Source organism: Salarias fasciatus, chromosome 14 (genome assembly GCF_902148845.1).
Source record: "Salarias fasciatus chromosome 14, fSalaFa1.1, whole genome shotgun sequence".
In the NCBI taxonomy this organism is placed as follows: domain Eukaryota; kingdom Metazoa; phylum Chordata; class Actinopteri; order Blenniiformes; family Blenniidae; genus Salarias; species Salarias fasciatus.
In genome coordinates this window covers 19,965,275-19,980,129 of record NC_043758.1, presented here as the reverse complement: position 1 = coordinate 19,980,129, position 14,855 = coordinate 19,965,275, and the positions used below count along the sequence as shown (strand labels likewise).

General features: G+C 40.9%; 1 protein-coding gene across 4 annotated transcripts in view; it reads right to left on the bottom strand.

Moving 5' to 3' along the window:
- Positions 1-14,855, bottom strand: part of rap1gap2a (RAP1 GTPase activating protein 2a) — a 90,192-nt gene that overhangs the window by 18,355 nt on the left and 56,982 nt on the right. For all 4 annotated transcript variants that reach the window (XM_030108043.1, XM_030108044.1, XM_030108041.1 and 1 more), the window contains one exon: positions 4,520-4,604. In XM_030108043.1, coding sequence (XP_029963903.1) covers positions 4,520-4,604 — 85 coding nt within the window. The remainder of the gene's footprint in view (positions 1-4,519; positions 4,605-14,855) is intronic.

Genomic DNA, 14,855 nt, shown 5'->3' with positions numbered 1-14,855 from the left:
AGCCGTGTCTGAATTTGCTGGGCTCACTGGGAGTTCACGCCGCTGTATTTTGACACAATAAATCACTGTTTGCTGCAAGACAACGGGTATATTGCCTTTTTTTTAGCTATATATAGCCATTGAAGGGTAACCAGGAGGCAGAAGGGAGTAAACAGCCTGTCAGCCACGTCTAACTTGGGTTGACGTCCCCTCAGTAGCCAGTATTAGACTGCACTCCTTCAACAGTCGGTCTACTGCAAATGCTCCAGTATTTTTTATTGCTGCTTACCTGATTTTTCCTTTTTTATAATTATATTTTAAATTATTTAAAGCAACTTGACTCTGGGTGTCCCGACAGGTGCTGATAAATAAAAAGTATTCATATCATTTATTACTTTCAGTGATTTTTTTCTTCTCTGACATTAAAATGTTACACTGAGACAATTCACAAGACCAACATCAGTTATTTAATAGCTTTAATGTGCATAAACCTGTTTTTCCAACTGCAGAATGTAAGAATTCTAGTATGGTTTTGATTTCTGTATAGTTTTACTCTAATGCCACTTCAGCTTCTGTCATTTATTCACACGAGATTAAAGAAATGAGAGGCTCTATTTAAATTCTTTGAGTGAAAAAGTTGAAGCAGTCTCATTGCTGCGACTCTGTGATCATGATGTCTGAGCTTGTGGATGATCACAGACCTGGAAATACTTTTTCTTCAGTGAAAGTTTGTTTCAGAGTCCTCTGTCTGGTGGTAGATACAGACTGCAGCAGATGCAGCCTGCTCTGCTCCCTGTTCTTCCCTCTTTCCTGCCTCCAGTAAGCCTCAAGATATGCATTTTTCAGGTGCTTCAAATCTTTGCTTGTGTTGCTGCAGAGGCAGAGCTGTTGTACCTGTTTGCTTCAAAAGCATACCCACACCACAGTCCTCTTTCTTTCAGCCATGGTTTTGTTTCAGACACACACAACCGCAGGCTGAATCGTTGTTAGCGGGCTGAAAAAAGTTAACTGGAGAGAGAGTGGACGTCTGGTGGCATGAAAAATGAATGGACGAGTTCAATTTCATGCTACTGAGAGACAAAACCTGAGAGGAAGTTACCCTAAGAGTTGCATAATAGACACACATGCCCTTATTCTTCTTTGATAATTAATACTGATGCTTTATTAAAGTATTCAGCCCTGAAATGAGTGGCGTTTGAGCATCGATATATCGATCCCACAGAATCCAGCACGAACAGACAGAAGAGAGTTTTGAGAAGGGTGGGAAGAAAGACAAAGGGTGAGATGGACAAAGTGGGAGAAAAAAAAAACAGAGACAGAGAAAGTTTAGGAAAAATAGGGACCAAATGGCGCCGACCAAAAAAAAAACATGCAGAAAAGCAAAAGTTTGGCCACTGAGGAAAATAAGATGCAGTTTAATGTGGGGACGAAAGTGAGTATTTTTCCAGGAAATTACTTTTTAGTTGTTAAGATATGTGTGGGTTTGTTACCCGTAACATGTACTATTGTTCTGAAGTAAAGTATTGTGTTTGAACATCCACAATGTTCACATTTTCTTTGTTGTCTCCTATTTTGGCAATTATTCTGATTTTATTTAGTAAATGAGAGAAAATTACATTGGCGATCATCCACTTTCATTTCAATGTCACATGAAAATAAATATTGTGAAAACATTATTGATTTGACATCTGTTGATTACATGCAGAACGACTCAGCTACCTATTGTATAGTATATCACACCAAATATATTAAGATATTGTCATCTTCATCATCTGAACATTTTAGTTGAAGACCTCTGGTTTAGACAGACTGTAAAGTTATTGATAAGGTCCTCAGCATTTTTAGTTGTCTCTCTCAAAAAAAAAAAAGCTTTCCTCTTAGGTTTATGAGTGAGAAGCTGCACCAGGAGGAGATTTCAGTGGAAACCTTCAGTAACGTTAGTCTCATGTAAAAGCAGGAAAGATGCTGAAATTGGCTGCATGGTGCGATAAGCAGCTGTAGTTATGTATTCCCAGAACTGTAGTGAGGCAAGAATTTAATGCTTAGTCACTTTCATGAATAAAATAATAAATCTGTGAGTTTTCTGTGTGTGTGTGTGTTTTTTTTTCTTGCAGGCTGGCAGTCCCGGTGTTTGTAACAAAGCGAAGAGATTTGAGATACATTAGAAACTCAAACTGTAGCTACAACTTATCCACACTGAGAGGAATTAGTTAAGGGCCTGGAAAACTATCAACATAGTCTCCTCAGTCCAATATGGACTGAATGAGCAGAAGGATGGACGGTAATATGTGCATATCCAGAGCAACTTTTGTAAATTGAGGTCACTCTGTCGTTAGTTTGGAGAGTTATGCTGCCGTACGGACACAAACGCTTACATGAGACACTTCAGCTGTGAGGATCATCGCTAATTTGCATCCCGTCATTTTCCTTTAATATATCACTGAAAGAGATTTTTATATTTCAGAGCAACCACACTTCATTCACAAAAACTGCGATGAGCAATGACGAAGCTGAAACATTTCTTCTTTAATGAGTCGCGTGGTTAATGATGTAGCAGGATTTTTTTAGACCCGACATTAAAGTCAAGCATCAACACCAACACACACCAAAACTGATTAAAGATGTGCATGCTAAAATGAGATGACAATTGCTAATTTCTTTTAAAAAAGCTTCTGAACTGATGTACTGTGATTATATGAAATTACGTATCACGACTTGTCCATCAACGTGACAGTGATGATGACTTGCTGATCATTAAAACATGAGTTGGCAGAGTGAAAATGCCGGTTAGTGATTCATAATTACCAAACGTCAGACATGTCAGACACGGAAATGGATGTTTCCTGGTCGTGGTTATATTTCCCGTCACAGATCAAATATACTTTCTTTCCCATCTCAGCCATTTCTCTCTCACCATTATCAATCTCTCAATCACTCTTCCTGTTCTTTATGGTATCCTCATGTGTGTTGTCTCCAGTAAATCCAGAAAGAACAGCCTGTTTCCACATAGCGTCTTCCTCCTACAAGCGCGGTCATTTATTTCCTCTTTATCAGTCTTGCTAATGCTCCCGTCTCTTTGGAAACCACTGTTGCTTTTATCATATTTGAGAAAAAGAAAAGAAATTTCTTTTCAGCTGAGTAATGAGTCTGGAAATATTAAATAGATGAATAATAAATATAATTTTCTCCTGAAGTGCAGCACCTCTTGAAAAATACAATCCTTTATGGTGATGGTTTTAATTTGTATTCATAGTTTTCAGAGTCAGATTTTTGTTTTCTCCTTTCCACTGAAATTCAAGTTTGCCGTCAGAAAACCATTCGTATGAAGAGAAATCTTCAAAACATCCTCCTGTAGCTTCTCGTGACTCACTGAGCTCCACCGAGTATTCAGCCACGCACCCTTTTCTCATCACACAACCTTCCATTTTCCAACCTGAGAAGGTCACACTTGCCCGATGAGGAGAAGTAAAAAAATGCGTCGCAGGTTTTGGAATCCTATTCCGACGTCCGTATCATGACAATTTCACATGTCGGTAAAGGCAACAACAGCTGAGGTAAGCCCTGTAAAAATGAGCTAAAAAGAAAATAAAAACCGAGGAGGTGTAGGGTCAGAGGTACGAGGTGAGTTTTTTTTTTTTTTTTTTGTTCACCATGAAAACAGCTGCACACAGGAATCATACGACAGCTCCTGGGATTTCACAGCATTGTACAGCACTGCTGGGATTTCAAAAGGATTTTCAAGGAAAAAAACAGAACCATGATCTAAAGTATGGCGGTCGTACACAACACAGTCAAGCTCTTGCATCAGCTTTGCATCTTGGGGTCTTATTCTCCCTTCCTCCAGAGGTAATCCTTTTTTTTTTAATGTCAAACAGACTCTGACAAAAAGGATTACAGCACTCCGAGCCTCGAGAAGCAGTCGCAGCCAAACAGAGAAAAGAGGGATTTGCTTTACACAAGTACATAAACATGTTTGCTGTATTTGTGAGTGAATGATGGGGACTCTTACTTCAATAGGACTTATGCAAAGCTGAATTTTCATTGCCGTAAACTCTTAAAGTATATGTGTTTCACATAATAGTGCAAGAAAAAAATCCTCATACAGGGTAATGAGTATTTTTGTAATGCATTACACGGAGAGGCTCTCAAACGCTGAATATTTATGTGTTGCAGCTCATTAAAAACACGGGCCGTCAGGATAAAGTAAATTGCGGGATGGATTATAAGTGACATAAACGACGTGACTTAAAACAGTGCCAGCTACAAACAGAGAAAAAATTAGCTCTGCTTAAAATGCTGTTACGTAACATGTGTCATGCTGTAAACAGTTTTTGTGACACTGCAGTTTGTCACTGTCTCAGAAATGCTTTGCTTGCTGACCGGATTTCTAACAGAGAGGAATCAGAATAGATTTTCCACTCAGCGTAAAGGTCTGGAGGGCAAACAATGTCAATGGAGCAGTCAATACATTAATATCCATCTTAAAATGTGCTAATCCCCCCGACTTGTGTGCACATGTGAGCGAGTGGATGCGGCTCACCTTCATGCTGGGTGGTGCGGTGCGGGGCGGCGAGGGGGGGCATTCTCCCAGAGGGACGTTGGAAATGTTCAGCAGCTCTTGTTTCCTGTAGAAAAGAGAACAAAATGAGGAACAAAACAAAGTTCATTCTTCGGACATCCATGACCACCAAACTGTTCCGCTTTGATTAAAGATAATTATCAATTCAGAGCACGCGTTGATTGTGCTGTTATCTCATTGTTTTGACTAGAAAATGGCTAAAATTCACTATCCTATTATTTTCACACATAATTTCACATCATTATTTTAATTTTCGCTGCTTTAGCTTGGCTAGGGTTTACAAAGATGAACTAAGATAAGCTTAAATCGAGTGAAACGTGACATCAAGAACAACATTACAAAATGCCACATAGAAACATTTCTAAATAATAAAAAAAAAAAAACTGAGGGAAAGTGAAGCTTAAAATCCCATCTGAGAAGAGAGTGCATAACATAAAATTGAAAGGAAATATCCTTCTCAATCTCCAAACCAAAGATGAACCAACTTCTAGTTAAAAGAAATGCTGATTCATTCCCAGTGAGAAGTGACAGCAATAACCTAAGATACCTTATTATACAAAACAACAAACAAAATAAAAAGTTATTCCTTTCAGTTTTTCAAAAATTATGAACCTAATCTAATCATAAGACAGATAACGAAAACACACGAATGAAGCCAAACTTCCTCATTTAACAAAAAAACAGGAGAAAACCAGGAGCACATCATCAGTATGCTGAAACCAGCCTCTCCCTCCACCGTCTAAACCCAGCTCACGGCCCTTATTAGAGGATGAGCAATCCAAACATCTAAAATCTGTCTGAATATTAAATATCACTGGCTGTATCTGAAATGACCAGGTGCATATTTATTATGGTTGAACTTACTTCTAGTTTCCCACACTCATCCGCACAGAGGCAAGACAGTTCGAGAGGTGTGTGCTCTGTCAATACCAACATATGTACACAGACATATAAGAACAAATACGCCTATCCAGAGAAGTGCGCATGTGTGCAAACATGCATATGTAAACATAAAGTGAAAGAGTCCATCGAAATGCGATTCCCTGTTCACTGCTTTATATATCACATATTTAACCCTAGTTTATGTGATCTAATACATGTTAAATGCTTACATCATTGTTGTAGTGATATTGCCATTATTATTAATACTCCATAACTTAGCATTCATACTGCTGTTTACAGCAAATCAACATTTTACTGACAGTTTTGAATCTACTATCAGAAAAAAAAAATGTTGACGGAGGTATAAAATCCCTCTTCGGGATGTCACTCAAAATATCAGCAGTATTATGGTAACAGGATATCGTCTAATGTCAGCTTCATGGTGTTGTTACACATCAGCAGAAGAGCAGGGATTCTGCCCTCTCCGGGTTTTGTTTTTCGTGGTTCAGCTCTGCTCGAGCTCCTATTCTGTGGACGGCAGCATCCTTTAAGCCGCGAGTCTTCAAATCAGTAAACTATAAACATTTTTTTTTAAACTGAATATTTTACAGAGAGGGGAGCAAAATGTGCAATCAAGTATCAAATAGCTGTGTGCCGTTATAAAATGCTTAGTAATGGCCCTGGACGATGGAAGCTAAAGTCAGCTTTCTTCTTTTATGTCTGCCAAACCAGCATGTGACTCAGTGACCGTGTGTTGGTTTAGGTTTCTGATCCATCCATGTAAACTGTCTGTGATTAAAACTTCTACTTTATATCCATACAAATGTCCAAATAATATACAGTACATACATGATATCCAATGATGTAAATGCTTTTGTAGCCAAACGTTGCATTTCTGACACTACAGGATTGTAATTGATTAAGTGGATGGAGGGAAAACTAGAAATTATAATAGATAAATTAGTTTCCCTTTCTTTTCATTTGGCAGGTATAAATCTCCTGTCGTTCTTCTATCTATGTCAATAGGTTGTGAGCAGCAATGACGTTCATTGACTTCCCTGAGGAGAGGTTTAAAAAGTTAAAAAGTTGTCTTCCAGAGTTTGACGCTCACAGACACCTAAACAAAGATGGAAAATCAGCGGCAGTGCACAGTAAAGTCTCCATCCATCAGACATTTCAGGGAAAAGCCAAAGTAGGTTGAACCCGATCCGTTTTATTCCTCTGTGCAGACGAAAAGCCCACACAGACCACCTCTTTTCCGTGGGCTCAGCATTCACACAATGCACCACTGTGTCGCCATGTGCAGCTGTTGTGTGTCAGCCCACAGCGAAACCAGACTTCACAGGCTCAAAACCACACTGGGAAAACTTACGAGGCAGAAAACCGAAAACATCTCTGATTGCCATTGTTCACAGTCTGTTTTTTTTTTTTTTTTTTTTTTTTCCCAGCCTGCAGGTGAGAGTCAGGATCGTGGTTTTTCTGGCACCGATCTGTGAAAAGCAAAAGCTTGTTCATGCCCCAGCACCCGGCTGTGCCTCCACATCTGCCCCGTATGGGCCCAGCGACGGCGCCGGGCTCCTGCTCACACCTGCACACAGGGAGGCTGTTTGCAGAGAGAGATTAAGCCTGCCACGTGAAGGAGCGAGGGAAGGACGGGGAGTCGCTGCACTTCGTTGTGTCAATACGACACGTCAAGCCCACTCCCGCCCGGGAAGGGGGGGCCGGCGGCGGAGAGGAGGCTACCGAGCAATTCACTGAGGACGCATCACGGAGAAAGTGAGTCACAGAGCAGGAGTGTGGAGAGACTATTCAGCAAGGCCCTTTGTGGAGAGTGTTCGGGTTAAGGGTATCATCAAAGGGTATACGTAACATTCCCACCCACCATCCTGACGTGAGTAAGCATGGGAGTTCGTCTCTGGCTACTTTTTTCAACAGAACATGTCTTTGATATCACTTTCTCTAAACGCTGAATAAAATCTGTTCAACCGAACCAAACAAAAACCTTAAATATGAACAGTAGGAATTTATAAGCTTGAAGAGGGAAAACAATGTGCTTTGTGATGTCTTTGCTCGACAGCCTTTGATTTGTAAAGTAAAACATAAAAAAATACAAAGAGGAATCTTTCATTTTTCAGATTATTAATTCAGAAAAATGGCGAGTTCTTGGTGAATAAACTTAAAGAATGCTGTGTCTTTGTGTTTTGATTAAATTCTTGGTCTTGTTTGAAAATAGCTGATTGGTCACGAAACCTTTACCTCTGGCAGCCATCTCATAAACATCAATGATGAGCCTGACTACACTTTAAAAGGTCCAGACTGTCACCCTATCTAACCACAGTCTCCTTTATACAACCACTATCACTAATGAAATAACGTTTACAGCCATCACAGCAGACTCAGAGGGACCAACAAATGTCAGATTACTGAGGCTTTTTGTACGTACTTTGTCATCATGGTAACACACACACACACACACACACACACACACACACACACACACACACACACGCACACACACGCACACACACACACACCAACAGGTGTAGTTTGGTCAGGTTAAAAAAAAGTTCAGAGTTTGATTTGGGATTCAGTTTATGAGCAATGTGCATCAACTTCAATTCACCTTCAATAACTGTAAGGTAAAAAGTAATTCATCATATTAATAACAGTGTGTGGCTGAAAGTTCAGCATCTAATAAATCAACTTGACTCCTTACATTAACTGTGGTCCCATTTAAAATGACGTCTTTAGAGCACTTGAGTGTTTATATATACTTTTTTTGATTTAGTTTTAGATTTAGTGAAGTGCCTTATTATGATAATCTTCAACATACGTAAATTAAAATTAAATTTCAATAGCCTCAGAGTAGGACCCCTCCCTACAGAGGTCCTCATTCGTGTACTCACTGAGCTCACATTAAAAGCTTCTAAAAACTGCACAGCACAAAGTCCTAATAATTTAAACAAATCCTTCACTTAAGATAAGGTTTGGTCAGCAGCACAGTCACCCTCCTCAGCCTTCAGATGGCAGTGTGTCTGACCACGCCTCATTTCTTCAGGCCACGGACACACAGCTGTGCACAAGTATTTGCTATTTAGGCACAGCAGGCATTGGACAACTGTTTCCATTTGAAAGTAACACTCGCACAGCTTTGCACCGAGCAAAAGACAGATATTTGATATGTCATCTTCATTACAGGCACCAACTGTCACAGGGCGTGCAAAAAGTGTGGGAACCCACGATCAAAAGTTTTGTTGATGTGAACAGTTTGGAAAGTAGAGGGTGATCTCCAAAAGGCATGAAGTAATATTAGTGATTTATTTTTGTTTTCTACAGTTTTAAATTGAAAATTAGAAAGTAGCACTTTGCAAAAGAATGTAAATGTAAGAAGGCTTAACCTCACAGATAACTCTGACGAAGTATCAAGGAATTAATTAGCTTATTATGACGACTTGTTCACAATCACTGTTGGTAAAAGCCAGGTGTCGCAAATCTCAAAGCTTTATACATAATCAGACTGTAACCATTTCCCAATAATCAAAAGCCAAGGGGTTCATTAGGAGCAGTTGCCTAGCAATCTGAAAATGAAAATGATTGATGCCCACAAAGCGGGATAAGGCTCTAAGAAGATAGCAAAGCGCTTTCAGTTACCGATTTCCTCAGCTCGATATGCAATTAAGAAACGGGAGTTAACAGGAAGTGTCAAGGTCAAGATAAGGTCTGGTAGACGGAGAGAGACATCAGAGAGAACTGCTCATAGACCTGCTGGAACAGCAAGTCAGGATCCCCCATTCGACTACAAAAGACCTTTAGGAAGCATTGACCGACTCTGGAGTAGTGGTGTAATGTTCAGCAACACCTGAACAAATACAGCCTTAATGGAAGAATCATTTGAAGAAAACGTCTCCGGCATCCTCGTGATAAAAAGAGCAGAGGTCTGTTTGGAGAAGAAAGGACTTCATGAAACGAATTTCATGAAAGAAGCCCATTTTAACAGTGGAACGTGGAGGTGGCTGGAACATGCTTTGGGGTTGTGTTTCAAGGGTGGAGGGAAGAAGAATGGATTACATTTAATTCCAACAGATTGTGGAAGCAAACAAAACACCATCTGTAAAGAAGCTGAAGCTGAAATGAGGATGGTCGCTCCAAATGGATAATGACTCAAAATACCCAGAATACCCAGATGGAGGATACCCAGTGAGGCACCGGTGGAAGGTCGTGTCATGAGACTTACAGTGTCCAGATCAAAGTTTTGCTTCATGTCTGTGCCCTGCTTTCTTTGCTGTACAAACTCATGTGGAATGATCAGAAACACAGCAACACAAATCTGAACAGCACCACTGTGGGCCAATTATGTATAATTCAAGGACACCAAGACATACAGAGAGGGTAAGAGCGGAGATCAAACAGTCAACTCTGAGGTCAGAAAACGCTCTCCAGCAACTGAGCTGATCCCAAGTCCCCTTCTCAAATCTCTGAACTTTTCCTTGAAGCTAAATGTATACAAGAGTACATTTATGCTCAATCTGTCACTTCTGGTTTCAAGGAAGTCAGCATCTGGACTGTGGAGAGAAACATGAGGGCAAATTGCATTCAGTCGTCTGGCTCCAAGCCGGTACAGACAACATGTGGCAGAAATGTTGCAGCCTGCCAAAGGCCACTGACTGCCACGCAATTACATTACTTCATTAAATACTGGCTTGCGGGAACATATGGCAGCGCTAGACTGTATGGATCTGGTCTGGTTTCCAAGAACAATGAGGTCGATGCATTTCAACACTTCAAAAGAGTTTTGAGAAAGTAACTGTTGCTGGGAGAATTTCAGAGCGGGATTGAATAAGGTGTGATTCAACTCAACCCTGTGCCACCTGAAGCAACATTTAATCGGTTGTAAACTCGAAGACAGCACAGATCATGTTCTGCATCTGCATCAAAACAAGTACAAGCTGAGTCCTTGTTGCATGTCTGTGATCCTTCTTGCGTTTGACTGCTGCTAATTATCGATGATTTCACACTAATTGCTTCTACACAGTTATCTGGTTTACGAAATGACGCTGGCACTGTGTGCATGTGTTCGTGAGAAGCGAGAGAGACAGATGAGGGAAGGACGGTAATGCATCTCTGTTATTCCATGTATTGATCGGACCAGTGAGATAACTTTTAAATGACGAGACAGGCCGGGACAGGCCAGGACACAGAAATGGAAAGAGTTTGTGAGCGAGAAGGCGAGAGAGTTTAACATCTCTTCATTTTACACACCTCTGCATGAATGACCGATCCCATGAGGGAGAGATAAGGGAGGTGAAAGCGGGAAATCGGGGTGATGGAGGGCACCGAGATGATAAAAATAAAGAACAGAGGACACAGATAGAAGGAGGAGGTGGCAGAGAGGGCGAAGGAGCCTCTCCCAGGGACTGACAGTGCAGTCCTGCTTCCAGCACGTCTCAATATTTACTATGAAACTCGATGGGAAGCCTGATATTCATGCTGATTGGCCAATTACACATCTGATGGTTTCTGTAATCGAGTTAATCTCTCAGTAATTGGAGACAGAGAAAAAGAGTGGGAGAGCATAGTGCACAGTGGACAGAAGACAGTCTGCAGTGGAGGGGTCGGTCGCAGCAGTGCTGATGTACATTAGAAGAGACTGACAGTAAAAAATTTAAAAATAAAAAAAAACTGCGCAGCAAAAATTCTCTGCAGTGTCACACATTCGATCTGACAGCTGCACCTCTAATCAGCTGGTTAAAGAGAGTGATGCTGACCGACACATGCTGGGCGGAGGAGATAAACTGCACTGGCAAAAAAGTAATAAAGAAAATACCAGTACGGCTTGCTTTGTCCAAAGTCTCCCACCTTAGCTAAATATTGTCCAATCTTTACTCGGGGTCATAAATGTGTGCTTATAAATAGCCCCTTTACAATGAAAGACACATCACAGGCTCTTTAACAGCCTTTAACCAATTTAATTTACAACCACTCCATCTGTCTTCCCTCCCTCTACTTCCCCCTGATGCTATCAGCACTGACAAGTCTGCTCCACGTCCAGTGCTAAGAAATGGATGTTTGCGTCAGTCAGCTGTCCAGCAGGAGCGCACAGGCATCCCAGACATGTGGCTGGCAAGGTCAGGACAGGGAAAATTAGGAGGCAACTGCTGTCCGAGTTGGTGGCTGTTTCCTGTTGGGAGACTGGGCCTCGCCCCCTCTTTCTCACTGCGATATGAATAGATCCAGAGTGGACAGTAGGCAGAAGGTCTGACCGTCCATCCAGACGACCTGAACGCAGCATCGGAACAGACCGTGAGGAGGTGAAGGGGAACAGTTTGCCTCTGGTGAAAAGAGACATTTAAATACTGAATCTCTCGGTTAATATATAACCTAGTGGGAGAACAGTGGGCTTGTCACAGATAAGAGTAAGCAACCAGAGAAAAAAGGTAACAATGTTTTTTGTTTTATTTGGCTGTTCTTAATGACAGAGAATAGGAATAAATATGTTTGTGTGCTTCTGTGTGTGGATATATATTGCACCTCAGCCTCAGGTGAAAATCCTCTCCAGACCCTATTATAACACGTTCTGCAAGGACACAGAGGCACAGGCACACGAAGACACTCTTCGTCATTATCACCCTAACAACTTATTTATGTGTCAGAGAGGCTGAAACTCAAGTTAACAAGCACAAAGAGTTACACAGACGAAATGTTCTCCGAGACATTAAAGTTGTTGCAAAAGTGATTTGACTTTGTTCAGCTCTCATTTCACAGACATTAGACAGTTTATTTTTCATCGACTCTTTTCCTCTCAAAGAAAATCATCACATCAGATCAGTAACAATTTAAACTGGCTGCTGAAAGTTATCCAGGTATCAGTAAAGTGAATAAATTCAGCTGCCCTTACATTTCTTCACAGTTAATAATCTTCCTCATTGTTATGTTAAAAACAATCACAGCATAAATATGTATAAATGTCAGTATAGAACACTTTTCCAGATATTGCTTGAGCACAATAGCTATATTTTATGAAAAGAAAACCATGCACAACCTTTCATCGGTACAGTTTTTGTCCCTTTGTTGTTGCAAAGCATCTCTTTTAGAACAGCTGAGTGATACATTAGATCAAGCTCATGGCAGCCTGTACATAAAACTAGTGCAAGCTTCACATTAAGAAATGCACATAGCTCAAAAAGTAACATTTAGCAAATACTGCTCAAAACATGGAGTAATATGATACTAAACCCTTCCAAAGAAAGTTAGTGAGAAATCAGTTTCATGAAGAGAAAATGTGCGCAAGTATATGAAAATGTGTGATACAAGTAAGACAAGGAGTTATTTTGAATGATCTTACTCTTATGGGCAGGATTTACTACACAGAATTGGCATATTGAGTTTAAAAAATCTTATTATTAAAGGAAGTATTGAATGTCCTTAAAGGCACCTTGAGGTTGAACAGAATCCTCCTGAAGGCTTAAAGTGAGTTTAACTGATTGTGTTGTGATTACTGGAGAGGTTGAGCAGACATTCATTAAAACGCCAGGTTTTATAAGTTGTTCACAGTTTTCAGTGTGAACCAAAAGTGTTTCCAGTTCATCACTGACTTCATGACTTTTCTGACTGGGAACTTAATCAGAAAAGGGTGACCTCAACATAAACTAAGAGTTATTTGTTTTTCATAACCACTTCTTACAAAGCTTGTTTGTTTCAGGGATGCTGCATCTCTTTTCTGCCTCATCATCAGTGTGAGGTTAAATGGGGGAGGCTCAATGTCATTCCACCATCTCTGTACCCCCTTCACTGTTCAAGCAACAGAGGCACGACGGAGGCTCGAAGTTTTCTGAGCAAATGTGACACAGCAGGATTAAACACACATGCACAAGACGCAATTACCACTTCGAGCCAATGCACTGATGTTCATTGATTTTCTGGAGACTTACTGGACTACACTGTAATGAGTCCTTTTTTCTTTTGACCTCGATTCATAACTTTAATCTAACTCTAAAACGTGTTTACATTAAATTTCAATGCAATTCTTCATGTTAACAAAATGGTAACAAATGTCTCCATATTATGTTTCAGCAGTAATAAAGACACCTCTTAACACATATAATACATCACCCAGCCAATAAGCTCAACCTGAAGCACCGCACCTGGCTGGCTAACCCTAACCTTGACCCCAACTCTAACCTTCAACTAATTACTGTCGTAAAATGACATTGTAACCCTTTTAAAGGATAGGAGATCCATCAAAGTTTGTTTGATCCTACAAGTGGAGCGAGCTCTAATGATTCAAAACACAGAGTAAAACATGGATGCATAGATGTGCACCAACACAGACGCACATAAGCCGAACCTCCAACGCATTTTTTTTGGGCGAGAGAGAGGCTGCCTTTCTGCGGAAAATCACACATCAGTTGCTGTTTGCTAGATTCCGTTAGAAAATTGCGGGTGTCGGTGGGGGAACTCGTTACAGCGCTGCCGTGGAATCTCTGTGCGAAAGAGGTTATAATTAGAATCCATGAAAACACGGTATCTCATAAAGCTGGAAGTGAACTTAATCCATAGAAATTAAGGCGAAAGGGGTCTAATTTTTAACTTTTATCACACCAGATAACCGGAGGTATTAAGTGGGAGCCTTTCTCAGAATTTTGTTCCTGTGGTCTGTTTTTCCTCTTCCTCCTTTTTGGCGCCCTCCCCTCCACTTTTAGACCTCTCCGCCCCTCTCTTCTCCTCTCCCAGGTATTTCTGTAATTAATCTAAGCGTTGGGCTAAACTGACACCAGTGAAGGTCTCGCCCTCTCCAAGCACACAGTCCCACCCGGGGAAACTATGACTGTGTGCGTCATTTCACTCCTCCCAAGGAAAACCAGGTTAATTATACTGCAGCGAGTCTGTTGCCCCGACGCAGTGACTGTTCACTGTAACACCACCGCACAAAATGTTGTAGCCAAAATTATCGACCTAAATACTGACATTTGAAACAACCAGCAGATTAAATGACCAGCATCGTGAACACACAAACACACCGGAGGAAAGCAGCAGGAGCTATAGTTAAAGGTTACATGTTGCAGCCTTTGTCTTACCTTGGAAATGTCGGCGCTGTTTTCTGTCTCGCAGCACAAACAGTGCCAGGAGACCTCTGACGGACATTCGTGTGTATTTACCTCCAAGCGGCAGACAGACGCTGATAAAGGCCACGGGCTGAATCATGTTTGTGCCATTTGTCTTGTGTTGTTCTTCATGCAGTTAATTAGCAGACACGTTGTGTGGAAAGCAACACTGAAACCGACACCCCATGTGCTGTTGAGTGAATATACGTATGTTAGTAATGAGTGCATTAACCTTCAGCGCCACGCTTCAGTAGGAACATTTCAACAAACCTTATTTCCTTTGAATTTCAACGGTGACGAGACGTCTGAAGCAA